This window comes from Athene noctua, chromosome 3 (assembly GCF_965140245.1).
Source record: "Athene noctua chromosome 3, bAthNoc1.hap1.1, whole genome shotgun sequence".
NCBI classification, from domain to species: Eukaryota; Metazoa; Chordata; class Aves; order Strigiformes; family Strigidae; genus Athene; species Athene noctua.
The window spans coordinates 77,968,822-77,990,449 of NC_134039.1; the positions used below are offsets into that span (position 1 = coordinate 77,968,822).

Consider the following 21,628-nt stretch of genomic DNA (forward strand, 5'->3'; position numbering starts at 1 on the left):
GATGAATTAAATGGGAAGGGGAAACTGCATGCAAATCTTCAGGTTAATGATTTATTTTAGATGTGAAGGAAACAGCATTTCTGAACATGCAGGCACATGCAGGCACCTCTGTGCAAAACACATATGTAAAATGAAGAAATGAAAACCACGTGTAATCCAGAATAATTTGTCACACTGTCCAAAAGAAAACAAAACAACAGAAAGAGGGGAAAAATAATACAAAAAAATCATCCTGAAATGAGGTGAGGAACATCAAAATCATATTTCAAAGAAAGATCTGCTGCTGCGCCATACTGACCTGTTGTAACTCTTCCAGAAGTAAGATCTACTGCTGCATCGGTTGCCCCCACTCGATAATCAAAGCTATTCTTGCTTTTGTATGCAAACAGTCCAGCTTCTGATAAATTTGTGTCAGACATAGATGGTTTCATACCTCCCATTCCTCGGTAGCCATATGACCCTGAACGATCATACTGATAATGGTCATCTCTGTAACCAAAGCGATCTTCAGGGAGCGTAGTTGGTGGCTGCTGTGCTGTACAGCTCCTACCAAATGGCAGTTTATAAACCATATCACAGCAGACAGCTCTTCTACCTGCAGTCAGATCCACAGGCTTTTCATCATCTTCTATTACTGTTGTTATGGTACCTGAAGTAGTTTCATCCACTGTTACTACTGTTCTGTGGGATTTTGTAGTGCTAAGGTCAACTGCTCCACTCTCCATCGGCTCCTGAGAAGTGGAGAGATCAGCCCAACCATTTGTAACACCAACAGGTGGTACAGTAACAGGCTTTGTAGTAGCCCATGTCACTGCATGTGCTGAAGTACCTAGGGATAAATTTATTGGCACTTCATCTCTAGCTGAAGAGAATGCCTGGCTGCCTGTTACTCTGTATGCAGGCTCAAAATGTTTTGATGTTGTTAGCTGAAGTGGCGTTGTCATCGCATGTCCCAGATCCACAAGGCTGTCTTTACTGGCAGTGTAGCTTACGGTGGCAGTGCAGGTCATTACAGTTACTGTCTCAGTGACTACAGACAGAGAAGGATCGGCAACACATGCTGTGCTAAGATTTATTATAGCTGGCTGGACAGTACTTACTGGCCGTCCACATGTATCACTCACTGGCATTTGCCTTCTCACCTCCATGGAAACAGCAGACAGATCCATACAGCTGTCTCTCATTCCAATATCCATCTTTGTTAAAGTGCGAAGATCTATGACATCGCCCAAAGGATGGAATCTTCCATTCTCTCTATAGCTGGGTTGATCTACTATATGTAGTGGCTCTGGAGGTATAGTAATAGCAACACTACCTAAACCAAAACCAGGCCCTGGGCCCTTAACTACAGACACTGTGGTCTTGGTTACTTCTGTTGTTACTACTTCTGATTTTGAACTAGGTATTTTTTCAAAAGTTGATTGTGTTGTGACAGGAATAGCTTGCAAAGCACCTGAAATATACATACTCTGATCTGCCATACTTTGAATTTCCATAGCTTTCATGGACGGAGTAAAAATTGGTTGCATAGGCTGGGGAATCTGTTCTTTAGAAGGTGCTTCTAAAGGCCAGCTGGTAACAGCCTGACTAGTTATAGCTTCTGTGGGAGTTCCAGGCTCAGATGGCAACGTGATGACCACATAGGTTTCCTGTGAGGGTTTTGTCAACCTTGGTGAAGATTTGTTAGAGTGAGGAGACAAAGGGGAAGTGGGAGATGCTATTTTGTATTCAGCTGCAGAGACCAAATTCAGAGTCATACTTGAAGTCAGTGACAAACCTACTGGTTTGGGCTGTGTTTCTGCTGGCTTATGAACAGCTATTGGGAGAGGAGGAACTGCTGGTTTAGGAGCAATTGGAGGTTTAGTTACTTCAGCAGGCCTGTGAGTGAAAACAAGCCCTGCTGGAATGGAGGATGGTTTGGGTGGTACAGGAGGTGGTGTTGGGGTGTATGTTTTTGTGATAGGTACCACATGATTCTTTAATACAGTTGTGGACTCTAGTGTTGGAACACTTGTGACTGGAGGTACCATTGTGGGAGCTGTTGCTGCTGGAGTCTTAATCTGTGACTTCTTTTTAGGATAAATGGCTGGCTTGGGTAAAATAGGTGGAGGTAATGGTGGTGGAGGAGGTGGTGGAGGAGGAGGCGGTGGGGGTAGAGAAGGTTGTGCGGGAGAATCCAAAGAAGAGCTTCTAAAAAGCGAAAATACTTTGGATGTTACAGCAGGAGCTGAGGAAGGCACAGAGACCATGCTGGTCTTACTTACAACACTGGGAGTAGGTACAGAAGATGTTTCAGATGCAGGCTCTGTAACTGGTACTGATGCTACACATACAGGTGGTTGCTCAGATGTAGCACTAGTCAAATGAATCCTTTTCATATCAACACCCGATTCTTTGTGTGGATCTTCATGATGAATTTTGACAATGCCAGCCTCTACCGTACTTTTAATTTTTCCAGCTGCTTCCTTTTCTGCTTTGCAGGTATCAAAGGTAATGGTCTCAGCTGTATATCGTTTGGGTTTTATAACTGTAGTTGCCACTACTGAAGGTGCAGTTTCAGGCAAACAAACTGCAGCTTGATCCACACTTTCCATATCTGATGCTATCAATGGCTTTGTAGTGGCTTCGGCAATAGATTCATAAGGCATGCTCACTTCAGAGTACTCTTTTGTAGATGTTAAGGGAACTTGGGTTATTATTCTGACACCTTCAGAATCTGCTAGTTTACTTACAGAATCTGCTGTATCTACATAACCTGTGGTTGCACTATCTATAGGTGATGAACTATCTGTGGTACAAACTGAAGATGTAGATGATGTTAAGGAAGCTGTATCAGAAGGTAAAACTGATGCAGCACCTTCTGATGCCTCAGAGTATGTCAACATTGATGTCTCATGAGAAATTATTTCTTGAATTTCTCTGGCATAATCTGTTAAGTATTCATCTTCAATTTCCTCTGCTGTAAAATGCTGCGTTATTTTAACATCTGGAATAGAAAGTGCTGTGCTACTGACGGGTGATACATCTGAAATTGCTGAAGTAGTGCTTGATGTTAAAGATGCACTATCCACTATTTCTCCAGCACTAGATACCTTTGCATCAGATGTGGGAACGAAACCTGAAGTTGGCTGTGTTGGACTGGACCCGGGGGTTAGCTGCATTCTCTGTCTTTTCATAAGTTCTTCATAAGCAGATTCTGCGTCTAACAACTGCTTTTCCTCAGTAGTGGAAGTTACCGTGCTGTCTAATACAACTATTTCATGACTTTCTGGGATAATGTAAGAACTAGAAACAATATCTTCTTGAGGCACAATAGAATGTAAAGTCTCAACACTATAGTAGTCTTTCTGTAGGTCAGTAATTTTCTGCGTTTCTTCATAGATCTGTTCTGAGGCTCTTATTTTTTTCTCTCTTCCTCTCTGTTGTAAATATTCACTGGTCTCATCTTGTCTCATTACAAGATTAGTATCAATAGTTCCATTGTAAGTATCCTCTACTAAAGATTCATAAATATAATCCTCTATTAGCATTCCACCATATAAAGATTCTTTTTCAAATACTTCATCTTTTTCATTTGCAATTTGAAATGCCTTGGACTTATGGGTCTTATGCATCATCTCCTCATATACCTCTTCAGCACTTTTCAATGTCTTTTGACCACTTTCTTCTTTTGGGAGTCCAACTGGTTGTTCATCTGTCGGTGAGTATAGAGATACAGCTGTAGGCAATTTGTAAACTTTTTGTACTTCTATTATTTTTTCTGGGCTGATTTCAAATCCTTCAGGATCTGACTCAATACTAGGTGAATATTCAGAACAAGAAGATCTATGCAGTTCTTCCATTTCTGCCGCCTGTCGTAATTCTTCTGTTGGAGATGCATCTTCAATGGGAGAAAGATTACTTGGTGGAGTCTTTGGACGTTCCCTTCTTCTCTGAGCTCTTAGTTCATCCTTGTCCTTTTTAGATTTTTTGCTAGAACTTTTCCTCTGTTGCTGTTCTAATTCACGCTGTTTCTCTTGTTCCTTTAACAGTTCTTCCTCTTCCCGTAGTTCTTCTTCTTCTGAAGAATCTTCGATAGTTGGAAGAAGAGGACCATGTGACCGATGCCTGGCTTTGCGCTGTTGTTTGCTCTCCCCTCCCAGTTTTTTGTGACTAGGACTGCTGTCACTATCTTCATCAAGTGATGACACTGAAGTAGGAGATGTACCTGGTGTGAAACTGGAAGCATGTAAACTAGAAGACCCTTCTCCTCTAGATCTATCTTCTGGTGAATCTGTAAGACTCTCCATCTCTAGCTCAGGCTCTTCATCAAAATATAAAATACCTTTCTGTTGTTCAGATGCTTCAGAATATTTGTTTGTTATTGTACTATTTAATTCTATTGTTTTGAAGCGCCGAAGGCCACCTCCTCCAGTTACTACAAGTTCTTCACTGTCTTGACTTTTACTTTCCCTGTATTTAGGTTCCGGGCTTTCATCAAAAGTCTCATCATCATCATCATGCCATGAATGTCTTCGTCCTGCATCCTCATCATAGCCTGCACTACTTTTCCGTGCCATTCTTCTATGTTTTCCAGCTGTTCCTTTGGCTTTGCTTTTTACTTCTTCTTTCTTATGACTTTCAGTTACACTGATCTCCTTAAGTTGATTTCTAATGAATTCATCATCTTCAGAACCCGAGGCGTCTTCATCAGCACTCATCTCAATAATCTGTTTTCTTATGAAGTCTTCCTCATCACCTGATCCCTGACTGTCATCTCGTTTGTACTCATCACTACTCGAAGAACCAACACTAGCTCTTCTTTTTCTCCGTGGGACAGGGGAGTTTTCACTCTCACTGCTGTCCTCCAAAGAATCGTAGCGTTGTCTTCTTGCTGATATGTCATCTCCTTCTTCTTCCTTGTAGTCTGCCCGGGAGGAAGTACTTCCTTTGCCATCTTCTACAATTGTTCCTTCACCTTGAATAGCTTCTAAGACTTCCTCATCTGAACTGTAAGATTCTGGAGTGACTGGCAAAGGCTTTGTTTTATGTTGATCTTTTGTCTGTTCACCATACATTTCATAAAGCTCTTTGCTTTTTGTAGATTTTTCATCAGAAAGTGTACTTGCCTGAGCTTCCAAAATAGACAGTACAGTACTTTCCAATTTAGCTAGATCTGAGGGGCTTGGAGGACTTTCTTGTGAAATAGTGTCTTTTTTATTAGATTTTCTGAGTAAATCCTTTTCATCACTGGGGATATGACTTGGAATTTCACCAAGTGAACTTGATATCCCATCAGAAGAATACCCGGTGTCACTCAGACCTTGTGGACTTTTCTGTTGCTGAGAGCTTGATGTGTCTGATTTTTCATCCTCCTTTTCCTAAAAAAATAAATACATACGCGTGTGTATATATTTATATATAAATTATTAATGTCTCCAGGCAATTAAATACATGTGAATTTTTTCTAAAGGATGAGTTAATGTCTCAGATGAAAAATTATGATGCCAAGAAGAATTATACTAAATATAAAAGACTGAACCCTAATTTTGTTATACAAAGCTATCAAAATAATTTTAAAAGTTCCTCAAATTTTGAGGTTTTGCATTGAATCTAACTGTTTTGAACAGTTGTCCATACTGGCAACTGATTTCATTTGTTGTAAGATGGTCTTCTATTTTTCAATACAAATACCGTATTTAATTGTTTTCAGAAACTTACTAATAATTATTTATCATTTGTTCACATATGCATGGGACAAGTTTTTTTTGGGTTAATTTAAATGAAGATTTAAATTACCTATGTTTCAAAACTGCCTACATAGTTCTAGCTACTATGTAGTATAACTTGCCAAACGCCAGCTTGCAGTATTTCTGGGGTCTACTCTTTTCTTTGCCCATTTAATCTTTTATAATTGTCTAGCAATATGTCAATTTTCTCAAATTTTGGACCTATGGTTTCATTTTGTTGATTTAAGTGTTACATATTGTAACATGTAACAGAATACATGAAGTGCTGAAGCCTGACTTAATGCAATTTGGAATGTCCCCATATCTGCAGTTCAGCACTGTACAAACATTTTCTGAGTACCTCATAAAAAAGATGTTTCTCAGTAAACTGGTAATACATAGTTAAGCTGCTGGTAGGGAAGTGTAATTGCAGGAAGGAAAGCATGATGGTCAGCTATTAATCAAACGCAATAAGGAAGCAAAGAAGGCAGGCAAATCTGAGCAATAATCATAACCAATGTTTTCCTTCTCATCCCTAATTAAATGCCCTTCGTAATTCTCCTAGCTTCCAGATCCTTCTCTAGCGTTCTGAATGACATGCATCTTTATCTCCTTCTTTAGATAACAAAAATACCAGGAATATCCTACTGTCTTTCCACAGTGTTTTCCCTCCTACTTCTCTCAGCTGTGAAATGCTTCTGTACTTAGTGAAAGTACCTCACTGTCTGGCTAACAAACCAGCTCACAACGGGTCATCGTTGTTGACATCTTAGCTGACAATCTTACAAAGTGTCCCCACCTCCACTAGCAATTTGAGAACAAGCATCCCAAAGTCCCCTGATTTTAATAATAATTATATGACCTTCATATCTGCTGTGGCCCTCAATAATACAAGTAGGTAGCATTTATCAGCTTTGCTAATTTAAGTCAATGATTTCTGAAGTACAGAAACCATTTATTTAAAGCTTTAATTTATCAACTTTCTGCGTTAAAAACAATACTGTGAACAAATATATTAAGAAAATTACAACAATTGCTAATTATAATTTAAAGTTCCATTTACACTTGTTATAAGTTACAAGTATTTTCAAATGTTTATTCACACTAAAGTGATATTTAATGCCAAAATATCATAAACAAAATATTTTTATTGTAATTTTATTTTTAAAAAACAGTCAGGTTTGTTCATTATTTAATTTACATTTAAAGTACCTTTTCTTGCCTATAGACATATCACTGTACACATAATCCTACATTAAAACACTAGTATTAATATTACAGTAATCTACTAATTAATATTTTATTAAGTCATCTCAATTTCACAAGAGTGATTTATTATATGCCTTGCCTGTAATAAAATCAGATACTACTTTGAATATAAACTACACCTGTTCTTACAGCTATTGTACCAAATATGAGAAACCCAGATATCTGATATCAGAGAAAAATCCATTGCAATTAAAAATCAAATATGAAAAAGAAAATTTCTAAGGACAACTCTAATGATAAGACTTTCATTAATATATAAATGAGGAGAAACCTATAGTACTCCAAACAACTTTGGGAAGTCATCACCACTTAAACAGCACTTATTCTGAAAAATGTACTCTTGGATATTCTCCAGCCCTTAATGACAGAATTATATATAGCCTTCATGAAAAGTCAGCAATGAAGCTTAGTTAAAATTTTTATGGTTTGTATGTTATATTTACATTTTTGTTCCCTTTATTGAAGAAGAAAGTGATTAAGGGGAATTTGTCGGGCTACATTTTAAAAAATAAACACTTCATTAAAATCAAAGGATTTCTCCATCTGGAAATATCATGCCCCTCACTAAAATTTCACCTATGACATTTGATTGTTATTTTATAATTTTATTTTCAATATGTTCATACCTATGAAGACACACCCAACCAAACACACTGTAATCAGTTCAGATGAGCTACTAGAAAATCCAAACATTGTTCAAGCTCAGAAGGTCTCCTAGGAGATGATGGACAGACTGCATCCATCCACTGAAACTGCATCTGTCAGATCTTGGGTGTCCAAAGGGAGATGAAGTGATATGGGGACTTGTAAAGCAGAGACAGAAGGTGTCAAGTAAAGTTAAGCTCAGAAATAGGTAGACAACAACTTGTGATGGAACAACTTTAGCCATTCTTCTTGTAACTTGTGATGGTGGCACTATCTGTGAGTCCAATGTGTACTACCTATGCAATGACCAAACTGGTGGAGATGGCAATGAATATTGCTATTGTCTGCTCTGTCGTTGAACCTCAGTATATGCCATAATATCTCTGCTATGAATAGCAGGAAACTGAATATGGGAAGGACTGTTATTTGTACATTTGTACAGTAAGGAGAAGAAAAAGTTCTAAAATAAGGAGGGGCTAATTTTATGACTAGAAATAAATGTGATGAGAAAACTCAACTTTCTTTTTAAGGCTACCACAATATGAATTTATTTTCTATCATTTTTGTATGTATAGATGTCTGCCCCATGATATGTCATGCAAAAATTATTCTGCACATCCATGTTCTGAGATCATATGCAAGTAGCTTACAATAAATATTATCTGTTCTTTCTCTTTTTCCTCTATATTCTGCAGCCTGGGAACTAGGATATTGTCATTAGCTACATATATTCTTAAATGACTCTTTAATTTATTTTCTACTGAGTTGGCCATCACATACACCGACAGCTACATTGTCAAACTTGTAAACATAAGATTTTAAAATGAATTACAAAATACTGCAGAAACAATGCTGCTAAGGATCATATATATATTCAATAGCTCTTGGCAAATGAAAAAAGTATTCTAATCAGTAAGTAAAAACCCACACTTTTTTCTTGTAAAGAGGAAGTACTTTGGTACATGCTAATTACTGGGCCTTTCTGAGTAGCTGAATGGCATTTTTTATGAAAGTTTGCCTAGTGTGGGTTTTAATGCTGGAGAAATTTAGCTCTAATACAGACATTTGGGGAGGATCTTCTTGAGACATGAGGAACAAGGAAAGTTATAAAAGCTACAGGTTGGGTAAAACTTTAAAAAAAGCAAAAGCAACTTCTTTGACTAAAGGCAAAAATAATCTAAGGTAGAGTGCATTTGTACTATTCTAGTGGCATTTCTACAGTGTCAATGTCAATACTTCAACTATTTTGCCTTAAGTATTCGTACACTTCTTCACTTTTAATATTCTTATTGGGAAACATAAAAATTACTGCTTTAAACAGTCCCCAAGTTCAGGCAGAACTCTATTAAAAGAAAACTGTGATTAAAAAAAATGTCTTGTCACTTTTTTGAATTATTTATAGCTAACAAGATTACATTCTGTTGCACAGAACAGAAATTTTATTTTGCAAAGGAACTAATTATTTTTAAAAGGTCATTCTATTTATAGAAGAAATAAAGATATCTAGATTATCTAAAAAACAAAGTTTTAGAGAGTGAAAAAGTTACTTTGGTTGACTAAACTGTTTAATCTGTATTTGAATTTTGTATTATTAGAATGGAATCTTTCATTTGTGTCTGAAAAAACTGCTTACAGATAAACCTTTTCCTCCTTATTCTGGCTGCCTGGTCTGTATTTTGTTATTAATGGCATGTATTGGAGCCATGATGTCAATTTACAATATCTTAATTTCTACCTGGTTACTCAACCTAAGTACACAGTCATTCCTCAGTAAACGTAAGGTAGTAATAAGCGCCCTTATATAACACAGCTGATGTATTGTAAATATATGTCTAATTTACACCATGGTAATGTGTTCATGTAGATTTTTTGTGAGTTACAGGATGACTCTTTTAAACTGGCAAACTGTATGTCAGAACTGTCCAAGATTTCTAGGCATCATTGTTACAACAGCTAACTGCTATTGCACATGTGAATAATTAATATTACAAGATGGTTTATCAGGAAAAGGACCTGTGAACCATGAGCAAAGTCACTTTATTTTTAAAAATATTTCTGAAGAAATCAGTTTAAAATATTACTGATAAAAGAATGTTTTGGGAAAAAAATGGCTTTATGATATCTTAAATCATATTTTGAGACCCAAATATTTTAAAATAATTCAATATTTAAGTCACACTTGTTTCAAAGGATGCCAAATCTTTAAATACAGTTGATATCTGTGATTTTCCAAGGATCATTCTACTGATTGTATTGGATTAGAACTTTAGCCTCTCTATGTCTTTAGGGACTTGTTGGGGTGTTGCCATCTTTTTTTTCTAGAGAAAAATGAGGATAGCAATATTTACTTATGTCACTGGAATACTACAAGAGTTAGTAATTACTATTTGAACAGATTTGGATATAAAATGGCGTCAGCAGTTTGTCAAGTGCAGAAAGTATTAGGTTTTCTCTTGCATCCCTATTTAAAAATACAGCTACTTCAAATCCTTCCTGTGATTCTGTCCTGAAATACATGTAAAATATATTCTTCAATGTCTAGATATTGTCCTTTACCCACTGAAATAGAATCAATGTGTGATATCTAAATTGTTAGCTCCTCTTTTGCTTTATCACATGGTCTCTTGGGAAGAATTGTATCCAGCAAAGTTTGATGTACAGCAGGGAGAAACATTAAAATACTTAAATTAACAAAAAAAAAAAAAAAAAAAGAAAGAGTTAATTTTATGAAGTACAAGCTAGGTGAGGCACCAGTTTTATTTTTAATTCTGAACAATTTGAGATGCATTTTATTTTTTATTTTTAGGATTTTTCCAAGAAGCAAAAAAGGGGGGGGGGGGGGGAGGAAGAAGTTTTTTTGTGTAAAAACAGCTATTCTTTCTTTATTCATTCAATTCTGGTTTGTATTACAGACTGTTCTAATTTAAAAAATATTTACAAGTAGATATGTATGGGTATGTTGTTGTGGGTTTTTTTAAATTAAAATTCTGCTTTACAAATTTTAGCTAAGTGTGCTTCAAAGTCTAATAATGAGATAAAAAGAAAGATAATCCCTATCTATGGTATTAACTCAAGAAGTCTGGATTTCAGTTAGAAGGCAGTGGGAGGAAGTAAAATATAAGTGAATTAAGAGTGAAATATACCTGTGTGCCACATAAGAAATCACTAATTAATCTACAATTAAATTCTGTCACTATCAGAGATGGAAATTCAATATATGTATCTTAGATTTGTCCAGAGTATAATATGCTTTCACGTCCTCATAGAAAATAAACCTGACCAGACAGGATTGAGAGTAGCATGTGATGAAAATTTTCCCTTACAAATGTTTTTCCACTAAAAAACCTGGAATTTTAAAAACAGTAACAAAATTCTATGTCTACTTCTTAGGTTTTCTGATATGAATTTAAAAATATCTCCAGAAGTGACATCTTGTTAAACTTACTCTTCTTGGAAAGTCCTGCAAGAGTGTCTTATGTTTGATACAAGATAATCAAATTAGTATAGGATTTTCTTAGATCTCCTGCTTGTTTCTTCCAGCAGGGATGGTTTCTGGTTCTGAGCATCATTCAGAGATTCCCTTGGTCCAGTCAGGGGACACCATAACTCTTGATACCATCAAGAGGATGAAGGACAACATTTCATAGAAGATATATTTCAGACAGGAAACTTGGTTTGTAAAAAGAATAGTATTTTTCACAGCACAATTTCTCAATCAGAATATTTTTCTGTTCAAGTATCTTGATTATCACAACATAAAAAAAAATAAAACAAAGGAAAAATGACTTTTTTTTACTGGGATTATTGAAAACATAATTTTGGCAAAGGTTAAACACTTTTCCTAAACCTACTCCTACTTTCATAACATAATAATTAGCAACTAAATTGCAGTGTTGATATAAAACCCCATCATTTTTCATTTATCAACAAATTGTGTATATTACTCATTTCAGCTGATAAAGTGACTTGGTGTCTTCACATCCAGCAAATGTGTTTAAGAAATGCAGGCGTCTAGTACACAATATCATAAACTCATCCATACATCTGACTTGAGAGACCACCAAGAACCCTGCCTAAAACTACTTATCCGTATGAAATAAGCAAATGAAATAGTAAAAAGATGTAAAGGTTGCATACTTTAACATACCATATTTAGGTATCACAGAGTAATCCTCAAATGTTTATGATATTTCGGTATTGCAACACGTGGTACACCTTACTGTCACAGATCCCTTTGGGGATTAAGAGCTATGAAAATACTCCAGTTTCAACAATTAAACTCCAAATTCCAGAGAGTCTACAGAAACAGGGAAATAAATCAGAAATACTGGAAAAATGTTTAAACAGGAACTTTGCCTTAGTTTCAAATGCTTAACTGCTTGAGCCTGAAAATAATGAAAAAAGTATTGAAAAGACACAGAGCATAGGACTAACTGGTGAAACTTTCACTCAATGGGAGTCGTTGATTTTATAATTTAGAGTCATCCCATAGAGAGAATAACAATAAAGAGCAGGAATACAAAAAGGACAGGGTCTGTCAGGATCAGATTCCACACTGTAGTAAGGAAGAAGGGGGGTGGGAGCAAGAAAGCCACTTACTGTTTTTCCTCTCACTGGTTCTACATGGTCAGTTCCTGGCAAAGGTGCTGTTTGATCAGGAATTTCGTCTTCCTGAGCTTTTTCAGCTTTCAAAGCCATTTGTGAAATCCCAGTTGCCAAACCCTCTTTCTTAATATCCTCTTGCTTCTTAGCTTGCAATCCCTTATAAAGTGCTTCAGCTTCTGCTTTCTCTTCAGCAACACGGTCTTTAGTCTCGGCTGTAATTTGTTCTTTTTTGTCCTCTGGATGTGGTATGGTCTCTTCTGGGAGAACAGATTTTTTATCTTCTTCCAAAGTGCTTAAGGGTTTCTTTTGGTCTGAACTTATTGCAGGAATTTTATCTGCTGAAAGTGTCTTTGACAGTTTCCCTTCCTGAAGGTTTGAGTCTTCTTTTTGAGCTTCCTGTTGGATTTTCTCCACTGATGAAGTTTTCGTTATTTTCTCATGTTGAAGTTTTGAGTCTTCTTTCTGAAGTCCCTGTTGGATTTTGTCAACTGAAACTGCCTTTGACAATTTGACCTCCTGAAGTTGTGCACCCTCCTTCTGAACTGCAGGTTGGATTTTGTCAGCTGATAGTGCCTTTGCCATTTTCATCTGTTGGAGTTTTGGGTCTTCTTTCTGAATTCCATGTAGTATTTTGTCAGCTGAGGGTATCTTTGCCAATTTTGCCTCTTCAAGTTTCATGTCTTCCTTCTGAACTCCATGCAAAATTTTATCAGCTGAGGATGTTTTTGCCAGTTTTGCCTCTTGAAATTTTGCATCCTCCTTCTGAACTCCATGCAAAATTTTATCAGATGAGGCTGTCTTTGTCAGTTTTGTTTGCTGCAGCCTTGGGTCTTCCTTCTGAGAAACATGTTGGATTTTATCAGCTGAAGGTGTCTTGACAAGTTTCCCCTGCTTAAGTTTTGCATCTTCTTTTTTAATTCCTTGCTGGAGTTTCTCAGCTGACAATGTTTTTTCAAGTGTCCCTTGTTGAAGTTTTGGAACTTCCTTCTGAATGTCTGGTTCTTCTTTTGGTTTTGCTACTGCTGGAGTAGGCGGTGTGGAAATCTTCTGAGGAGAATGTGAGACAGCAGGCATAGGCTGTTTTTGAGGAGGAGCAGGTGGTTTGGAAACTGGTTGTGAAGGGCCTGTTTTCAGATGTGGCGCCTTGCCCATATCCCCAAGTTGTCCTGACATTGCCCTTTGGGTCTGGCAGTTTAAGCACAGCCACTCCTGTACCTGTGATACAACAAACATAGGATGTTACTTATTTGAAAACTTAACACTGAAATCATATGGTGTTTTCAACTGATACAGTTGAACACTATGCATACTGAGCAGTTATTTTCCTTGTTTGCTGCTCTTGCAGGAAGATCCATAACACCTTTCTAACAGAAATGAAGCATGTCAGGTTCCAGAAAGCCAAGATGAACAAATATAAAAATACACTGAAAACTAACAGCAATTACATTGTTCCAAAGGATTGATGACCTTTATGTACAAAGTTTGCTTATATATTTCTAACATCTTTTGTTTTCTAAAGCCTCTCTAATCTTTCAATAGGCCACTCTAATTTTGTAAATCTGAGTAAAAGGGTAATAACTGGGAATCATGGATATTTTTGTTCCTCTTCAGAAGTTACCTTCCCCTCTTGAACTTGTGTATCAGTGTATAAATTTAATATGGCTCTAACCCAAAAGGAAGATCAGCTGTCTGCTCTCTTTAACACCAAATCCCTGCTGCACACTGGCTCCTTTTACTTTTCTCAGAAAATCAGAAAAAAAAAAGACAAATGCTTATATCTGTGCAAAAGATCTTGTTGCCAGTTGCCTAGCTACTATATGAGAGGAGTAAGTCTCACTGTTTCCAGTGGGATTTGCGGTATAGTTTCTTTAGAATAGCAAAAGGAAATTTTAAACGCAGGAAAGTACTGAAAGGAAAGAAAAAGCCCAGAATCTTCTGGATACTAGAACAGATCACGAAGCTTTACTTCACTAGTGCAAAATGAGCTTCACTGGAGGATAATAAATCTATGCTGTATATTAAAATCTTTGTATGCTTGCTTTTAACACCTTTTACCGTGATGATGGAAGGTCTTAGCAATTCAGTTATTGTATTTTTCTGATTTAGAGAACTTAATGGCCTACTGAATATGAAGCACATGAAAACCAGAAAAATTATTCTATTAGTAATTATATAGTTCATACTGCTGATTATATTAGGATAGTATGGGTGACTGATCAGTTATATACCATTCAATATTTCACAACATCCAATTGTATATAATCAGTCGTCCAGAAGAAGGGGTATCCGGCAGAAGTGTGCAACCCCAGAAACATTTACCAAGTTTATGTTAACAAGTAATACAGTAATAAACACCAAAAGCAGACTAGAACTCCAGCTCTGCTCCTGCCATCAAAGAATGCCCAAATGACTGGGATGTAGGCACCAGACTCCCTGTTCTACTTCTGACTCCATGTAACCTTCCTATTTCGGTGTACAGAGGGGCCTAACTTCAACAAAGGCACTGTCAGGTTTTCCTACCAAGAATGCTTAGCACTTAGTGATCCAGCATATTGTCATATTTCTCATAGAGTGATAAGGGTTGGTCACGATAGGATCACAAATGGCTTTTCAAGATAGTTAAACAGAAGTGAGACATCTCTCTACTCATCTCTAACAGTGGAGGTTATGTGCTCAGCTCTCACATCCCAGTCACGATACATCTAAGCTCTGGTGCTTAGTAAAGCTTCTGTGCACAGTAGGTGTGTCCAGGATACTGTGATTTTTGGCATCTTTAGAAATTAAGACATTTCGAGATTAGCTGGTTTCAAACACTCTCTGGAATTATCTAAAATCTACCAGAACCCCAATTTGTGAAGTCTATCTGCATACTTCAGATCCAAATCCCATTGTTAAATGACTTGCTTTTAAAATAATTGAATCACTAATATGATGCTGTCCCTTTGAAAAAATAGCTGATTAAGCCAATAAGTAAAATATAAATTACAACACTGCAGATGATATAATTGCATGTGAAACAAAATTTAGTGAGAAAAGCCCATGTGGGCTAATTTTGTTGAAATGCAACTAAGAGGCTATTTAATATATAAAATAAATTTATTTGACAAATGTTGTTTCAGGCACAAGAAATGCAAGAATTCATGCATTATCATCCAGGTCATCTAACAATCGCCTTGTGTATTTATTATTCTACTTTTATAGAAAATGACCAAACTAGCGAGTCCTAGTACATTACACAAATATTTATTAAAAGTATTTGGCAATATTGTCCCAATAAATGAATTTTAATGACTGAATCAGCTGTCTCCAAATGCAGTGAAGCCCCTAACAGTCACTCCAAACTGTATCAGACTATTTAGGTTTAATTTTTGTTTGGAAAAAAGCATTAAAACATAATCCTCCAGAGACGATTATCCTCCTCCATAGGACCTAAAGTGCTCCAACAACACATCAGTTGTCTGGGAAGCACTAATTAAGAAATACAAATAAAAGTAACTTTTCTTTTAAAGAATGTGTAAAATAGAGCTTAGTTTTCTTGCAAATATTTCTGTTAAAGGGGTTTATATGGAACTTTTGCTACAGTTTCCTCCATTTTTATGGGCAGCAACATTTCTTTTTCCTAGAAAAGAATATTAGAAGTCATAAGTATTTTGTGAACTGTCTTTTATAAACTTGAAATAGAAGTAATACACTAGGAAATAAATTTGGCCCACAGAAGATCATGATGTTAGCATTATCAGGAATCTGCAAGTGACTAAATACACTAGATCACATTTAGCATAAAAAGACCGCAGAAAAAAGATCCAATTACATAGGAACCTTGATTTGTCATAATGTTTGTAGAAACCACTACACAAAGTTGACCAGATAATTATAATAAATCCATTTTTTATTAAATTTATTGGAGGGTCCAAAAGATATTAAACCCACTAAAAAGAAGGCAGGTTTTTCCTTCTCCAAACAGCCTGACAAATACTGATTTCACAGTGTAAGCAGAAATAATAACATTACTCTTTGTGCTAATATAGCTTCTACCAGCACAGGACATGGGAACAAGACAATATTTAAATGTTATTAAGCTTCTCTAATCTATCCTTATCCATCTCTAATTTCATAAAAACATAATTAAGTGGTTTCTACCATGAAATAATCCATGGTTTGTTTGCTGATTTTACATACATGCTATATATTCTTACAGAATGTTACTTTATACATTAAACACACATATTCTTCTCACAGCACCATTTGTTTGTGACTTAATTGCCATTTATTTCCTTATAGCATATCCAGCTTCTATTCTCTACACCTGATTCTCTTCTATACATCTGCATTTGGCTCTTACTGCATCTTCTAGTGTGGCAGGAGCATCTGCCCAGTGAAAGCAGAGCTTCTTGGCTGCTGAGGTGTGGCAGCTCCTGGCTGCCTTTGTTCTCAGGGCCTCGTGGCAATTGGGGCCTTTGGCCAATGGGAGCCGCTACTGACCACAGGTCGGATTGGGCCTGGGCATCAATGGAGTCCCCTGGGGGAGCCATTTGATGCTCGGCCCCTGGAGCAGCAGATGCGGTCAAGGACTCTCCCCTTGGGTCAGGACGCTGCCCAAGGAAACTCCTCGAGGTTCCTTGGGTCAGGACGCTGCCCTGAGCAGGTCCTCGAGGTTGAGAGCCCTCATTTGTCAGGTGAGTGATAGAGCGTTTTGGGTTGTCATTAAACCCTAGGGAGTGGGGCTTTGTTCTGCATTTTGGGTTGTCATTAAACTCTATAGAGTTCTTTGTAAAGCGTTTTGGGATGCCGCTAAACCCTGGAAAGCTGTGCTGTCCTCCTCTCACAGACATCTGAATCTGTAATTTATGGAGAGCTAGTTAATTGTGTTAATAGTAATAATTTTTTTTTGGTAGTCAGTTGTTTATTTGAGAGTCTCCATAACACCTAGCTATGCCAGTTATGTAAATCCCATTTAGTACCTCTTCAGCTGCATCCTACTCGCTGCTCATACACTTGCTCCTTCTAAGATTCATCAAGTCAATTCCCTTCTTTAAATCCTTCACAGACTCAATTCTTTGAACTGCTGATAATAACCTTAGGAACTTTAGTAATAGTATTAAGTATTTAAAACCCAAAAAAGTTATCCAGCCACCGTTTCCTCTCAGTTTTGCTCACTGATCCTGTTCAGTCTCTTTTCCCTGGAGGAAAGTTCTTCAACTCAAGGACTGTGCTGAGCACATAGTAGAACAAGTCTCTTAAAAAGGAAAATAATGACAACTAACACTGGCAAAGGAAGGTGACGATGAGCAAACTGGTAAACTGCACTAAATCTTGTCAAGAGATGGAAGTCCCAGTCTTTACTCCTTGCCACACCGATGCAAGTGATGCTAATGAAATGATGTGGAATTGTACAGATACGCAGTGATTTAATGAACCTTGCCATTGTCCCCTTGGGCTTTTGTTACATATGCATCTATTTATCACTTTATTTTTTAGTGTTGCTAAATAGGCACGGCAAATACTTCTCCTAAGTGATGTGTTTTAAATTTCAATCTAAGTTTTTATAATCATGTGGATATCACAGAATCATCTAGATTGGAAAAGACCTTGAAGATCATGCAGTACAACCATCAACCGAACACTGAAACTTCCCAGCCACACCATATCCATCAGCGCTATGTCAATCCGACTCTTAAACACCTCCAGGGATGGGGACTCCACCACCTCCTTGGGCAGCCCATTCCAACGCCCAACAACCCCTTCTGGAAAGAAACAGTACATAATATCCAGCCTAAACCTTCCCTGGCGCAACATGAGGCCATTCCCTCTTGTCCTATCACTTGTTACTTGGTTAAAGAGACTCATCCCCAGCTCTCTGCACCCTCCTGTCAGGGAGCTGTAGAGGGCGATGAGGTCTCCCCTCAGCCTCCTCTTCTCCAGACTAAACCCCCCCAGTTCCCTCAGCCGCTCCTCGTACGACCTGTGCTCCAGACCCTGCACCAGCTCCGTTGCCCTTCTCTGGACACGCTCGAGTCATTCAATGGCCTTTTTGTAGTGAGGGGCCCAAAACTGAACACAGGAATCGAGGGGCGGCCTCACCAGTGCCGAGCACAGGGCTCAGATCCCTTCCCTGTCCCTGCTGGCCACGCTATTGCTGACACAAGCCAGGATGCCATTGGCCTTCTTGGCCACCTGGGCACACTGCTGGCTCCTGTTCAGCCGGCTGTCAATCACCCCCCAGGTCCCTCTCTGACTGGCAGCTCTCCAGCCACTCCTCCCCAAGCCTGTAGCACTGCTGGGGGTTGTTGTGGCCCAAGGGCAGCCCCCGGCATTTGCCCTTATTGAAACTCCGCCAGTTGGCCTCAGCCCATGGCTCCAGCCTGTCCAGGTCTCTCTGCAGAGCCTCCCTACCCTCGAGCAGATCAACACTCCCACCCAACTGGGTGTCAGCTGCAAACTGACTGAGGGTGCACTCGATCCCCTCGTCTGGATCATCCATAAAGATGTTAAACAGGAGTGGCCCCAAAACCGAGCCCTGGGGGACACCACTCGTGACCGGCCACCAACTGGATTTAACTCCGTTCACCACAACTCTTTGGGGCCAAACATCCAGACAGTTTTTTACCCAGCAAAGCGTGTGCCCATCCAAACGGTGAACAGCCAGTTTCATCAGGAGAATGCTGTGGAAAACAGTGTCAAAGTCCTTACTAAAGTCAAGGTAAACAACATCCACAGCCTTTCCCTCATCCAATAAGCAGGTCACCTTGTCATAAAAGGAGATCGGGTTTGTCAAGCAGGACCTGCCTTTCATAAATCCTAGCTGACTAGGCCTGATGCCTTGATTGCTGATATATGACTTTTAATCACTCTCAAGATGAGCTGCTCCATGAACTTCCCATGCACCAATATCAGACTGACAGGTCTATATTTTCTTGGTTTGTCCTTTCTTCCTCTCTTGTAGATGGGTGTCACATTTGCCACCCTCCAGTCCAATGGGAGCTCCCCAGTTAGCCATGATTTCAGGTAAATCATGGACAGCAGCTTGGCCAGCACATCTGCCAACTCTTTCAGCATCCTTGGGTGTAACCTATCTGGTGCCACAGAGTTGTGTGCATCCAAGTGGTGTAGCAGGTCTCTGACCAGCTCCTCTTCACCTGTGCTGACCTCAATCTGCTTCCCCTCCCCATCTCCCAGCTCATGAGGCTGGTGTCCAGGGAACAGCCAGTTCCCCTGCTAAAGACTGAGGCAAAGTAGGCGCTGAGCACCTCAGCCTTTTCCTCATCCTTAGTTACCATGTTTCCCTCTGCATCCAGTAAAGGAGGGAGATTTTCCCTAATCCTTCTTTTGTTGTTAACGAATTTATAGAAACATTTTTTATTATCCTTAACAGCTGCAGCCAAGTTGAGCTCTAGCTGTGCCTTGGCTCTCCTAATGTTCTCCCTGCATAACTTCACCTTTACAGTCTTCATGAGAGACCTGGCCCTCCTTCCAAAGGCAAGAGATTCTCCTTTTGTTCTTGAGATCCAGCTAATGGTCCCTGTTTAGCCAGGCCGGTCTCCTTCCCTGCCCCTGCTTGTTTTCCCGCACACGGGAACAGCCTGCTCCTGTGCCTTTAAGACTTTGCTCTTGAAGTATGTCCAGCCTTCCTTATCTTTATTCCTTATCCTTATCTGATCACAAAAGAGCCCACAAAAATCTTCTTATATTACCAGCCCTCTAGCTCCTGATTCTCTGTCAGAATGGTTCTCTGTAAAATCAAATCTTGTACCATGAAGTCACATGTCTCAGTTTTAGACTGGTCTTTTTCCTCAGGTAACCTCATGCCCTGAATGCAAGCTCTTTTCCTAAGGCTATCTTTTCAGTTAGCCTGTCAACCCAAATTTATTAGGACCTGGGAAATGGACATCATCTTCTTTCAGCAATCTTCACTGGATAAATCTTAGTTTTTACAGAATTCTTCACACCCTTTGGTTCCTGAATTGGCAGTAGACACTATTATGGGCATCATAAGTGATCACAAGTGTTTTAATATTCTGAATCCACGGCGCTCTCCCAGTGTTTTCCTCATTCAGTTCTGTAATAAACAAATGTCATTATCTAACACTCATTGTGAATGTCTATTTTTCAGTTGTCATGCATGAGCTCAGACATTTCAGTTCCTTTGCTTTTGTATTCACATACCACAATGTTAGATAATTTCAAGATGAAAATAATAGGTCAACTATACCATCTCCCTGCCAGTCAAGGATTTTTTTATTGCAGTATGTTGATAAATTCATTACCCACTCCATGCAACTGGTAGCGTTTTTCTCTAACTGAAAGTAAATCAAATTACTTACTATATTTGTGAAGGTGAAAACAAACACTTCTTCCCATAAAATATCTGTAAGTTACTTCAGGAGGCAAATGCTTTAGTTTCATTTATATACCAACCATTTCCTTTCCCATGGTTAGATCCTATCTTTATCCTTTCCTAATTCTTCCTCCTCACTGCTCTCAGTAAAACAAAATCATAAAACCAACACAGGAATGAAAAAAGGATTAAGAAATGAATCTCAAATAAATTTAAATCCTTCTGATTTCACCATCTAAAATAATCACATTGCAAAACAATCTTTATCAAAACCCATATGCTAATTATAAAAAACCTGAATATATCTATGAAAAGAAAGAGCATGCTTTTTCTTCCTAACTACCTCATAAACAGAACAGGGGAAGAAACAATGCAGGCAGTCACTAAAATATTTTTCTTATTACTCAAATTTATCAAGTCTTTTTTCTCAAAAGATCTATTTGAGTATGATTCTTAGGAAACACAATAAACATACATTTAAAAGTAAGACATCTCTGGTATAAATACTAATATAAACTAGTTGTTCTGAGGGTCTAAGACAGCTTTACGTTGGATATTTATTTTTAATTGTTTTGGATTTTATTTTCACAAACTTGTACAGTGTGTTTCCAAGTTCTGATATGGATAAGCCACTTAATGAAATAATAGAAAAAGTAACCAAATAGCCCACCCAAAGGGGAAAAGCAATCTGATAAGCATAGCAAACTCCATCTTGAAGATCAGAAAAAGCAGGAATGAGGAAAGAATTTCCAAAAAATTGAGCTAAGTCAAATTCTGCAAAGGAAATTTAAACAAGAAACAAAATATTTCATATCCTCATAGATACAAGATATCCACAGTACAGTTAAGATTGCTTCAGAGTTAAAGGTGTGGTCCACATAATATGTGCTTTAATCTGTATTTTTTTAATAGATAGAACACAAGCAAATGTCAACAGGAAATGATCACACAGAACAGAAATCATCATACCAGATGCTGAAATGGATGATCATAGTCTAATAGTATTCATTAAAGTATAATGGCATAAGCCAAATGAAGCACCTATGAGATAGAGACACACAGCTTA

General features: G+C 38.0%; 1 protein-coding gene across 11 annotated transcripts in view; it reads right to left on the reverse strand.

Moving 5' to 3' along the window:
- Positions 1 to 21,628, reverse strand: part of PCLO (piccolo presynaptic cytomatrix protein) — a 393,494-nt gene that overhangs the window by 194,072 nt on the left and 177,794 nt on the right. For 10 of the 11 annotated variants that reach the window (XM_074903436.1, XM_074903430.1, XM_074903432.1 and 7 more), the window contains 2 exons: positions 12,222 to 13,442; positions 299 to 5,360 (listed from right to left, as the gene is read on the reverse strand). In XM_074903436.1, the coding sequence (XP_074759537.1) occupies positions 299 to 5,360; positions 12,222 to 13,442 (6,283 nt within the window). The remainder of the gene's footprint in view (positions 1 to 298; positions 5,361 to 12,221; positions 13,443 to 21,628) is intronic. The other variant, XM_074903431.1, reaches the window with a different exon arrangement.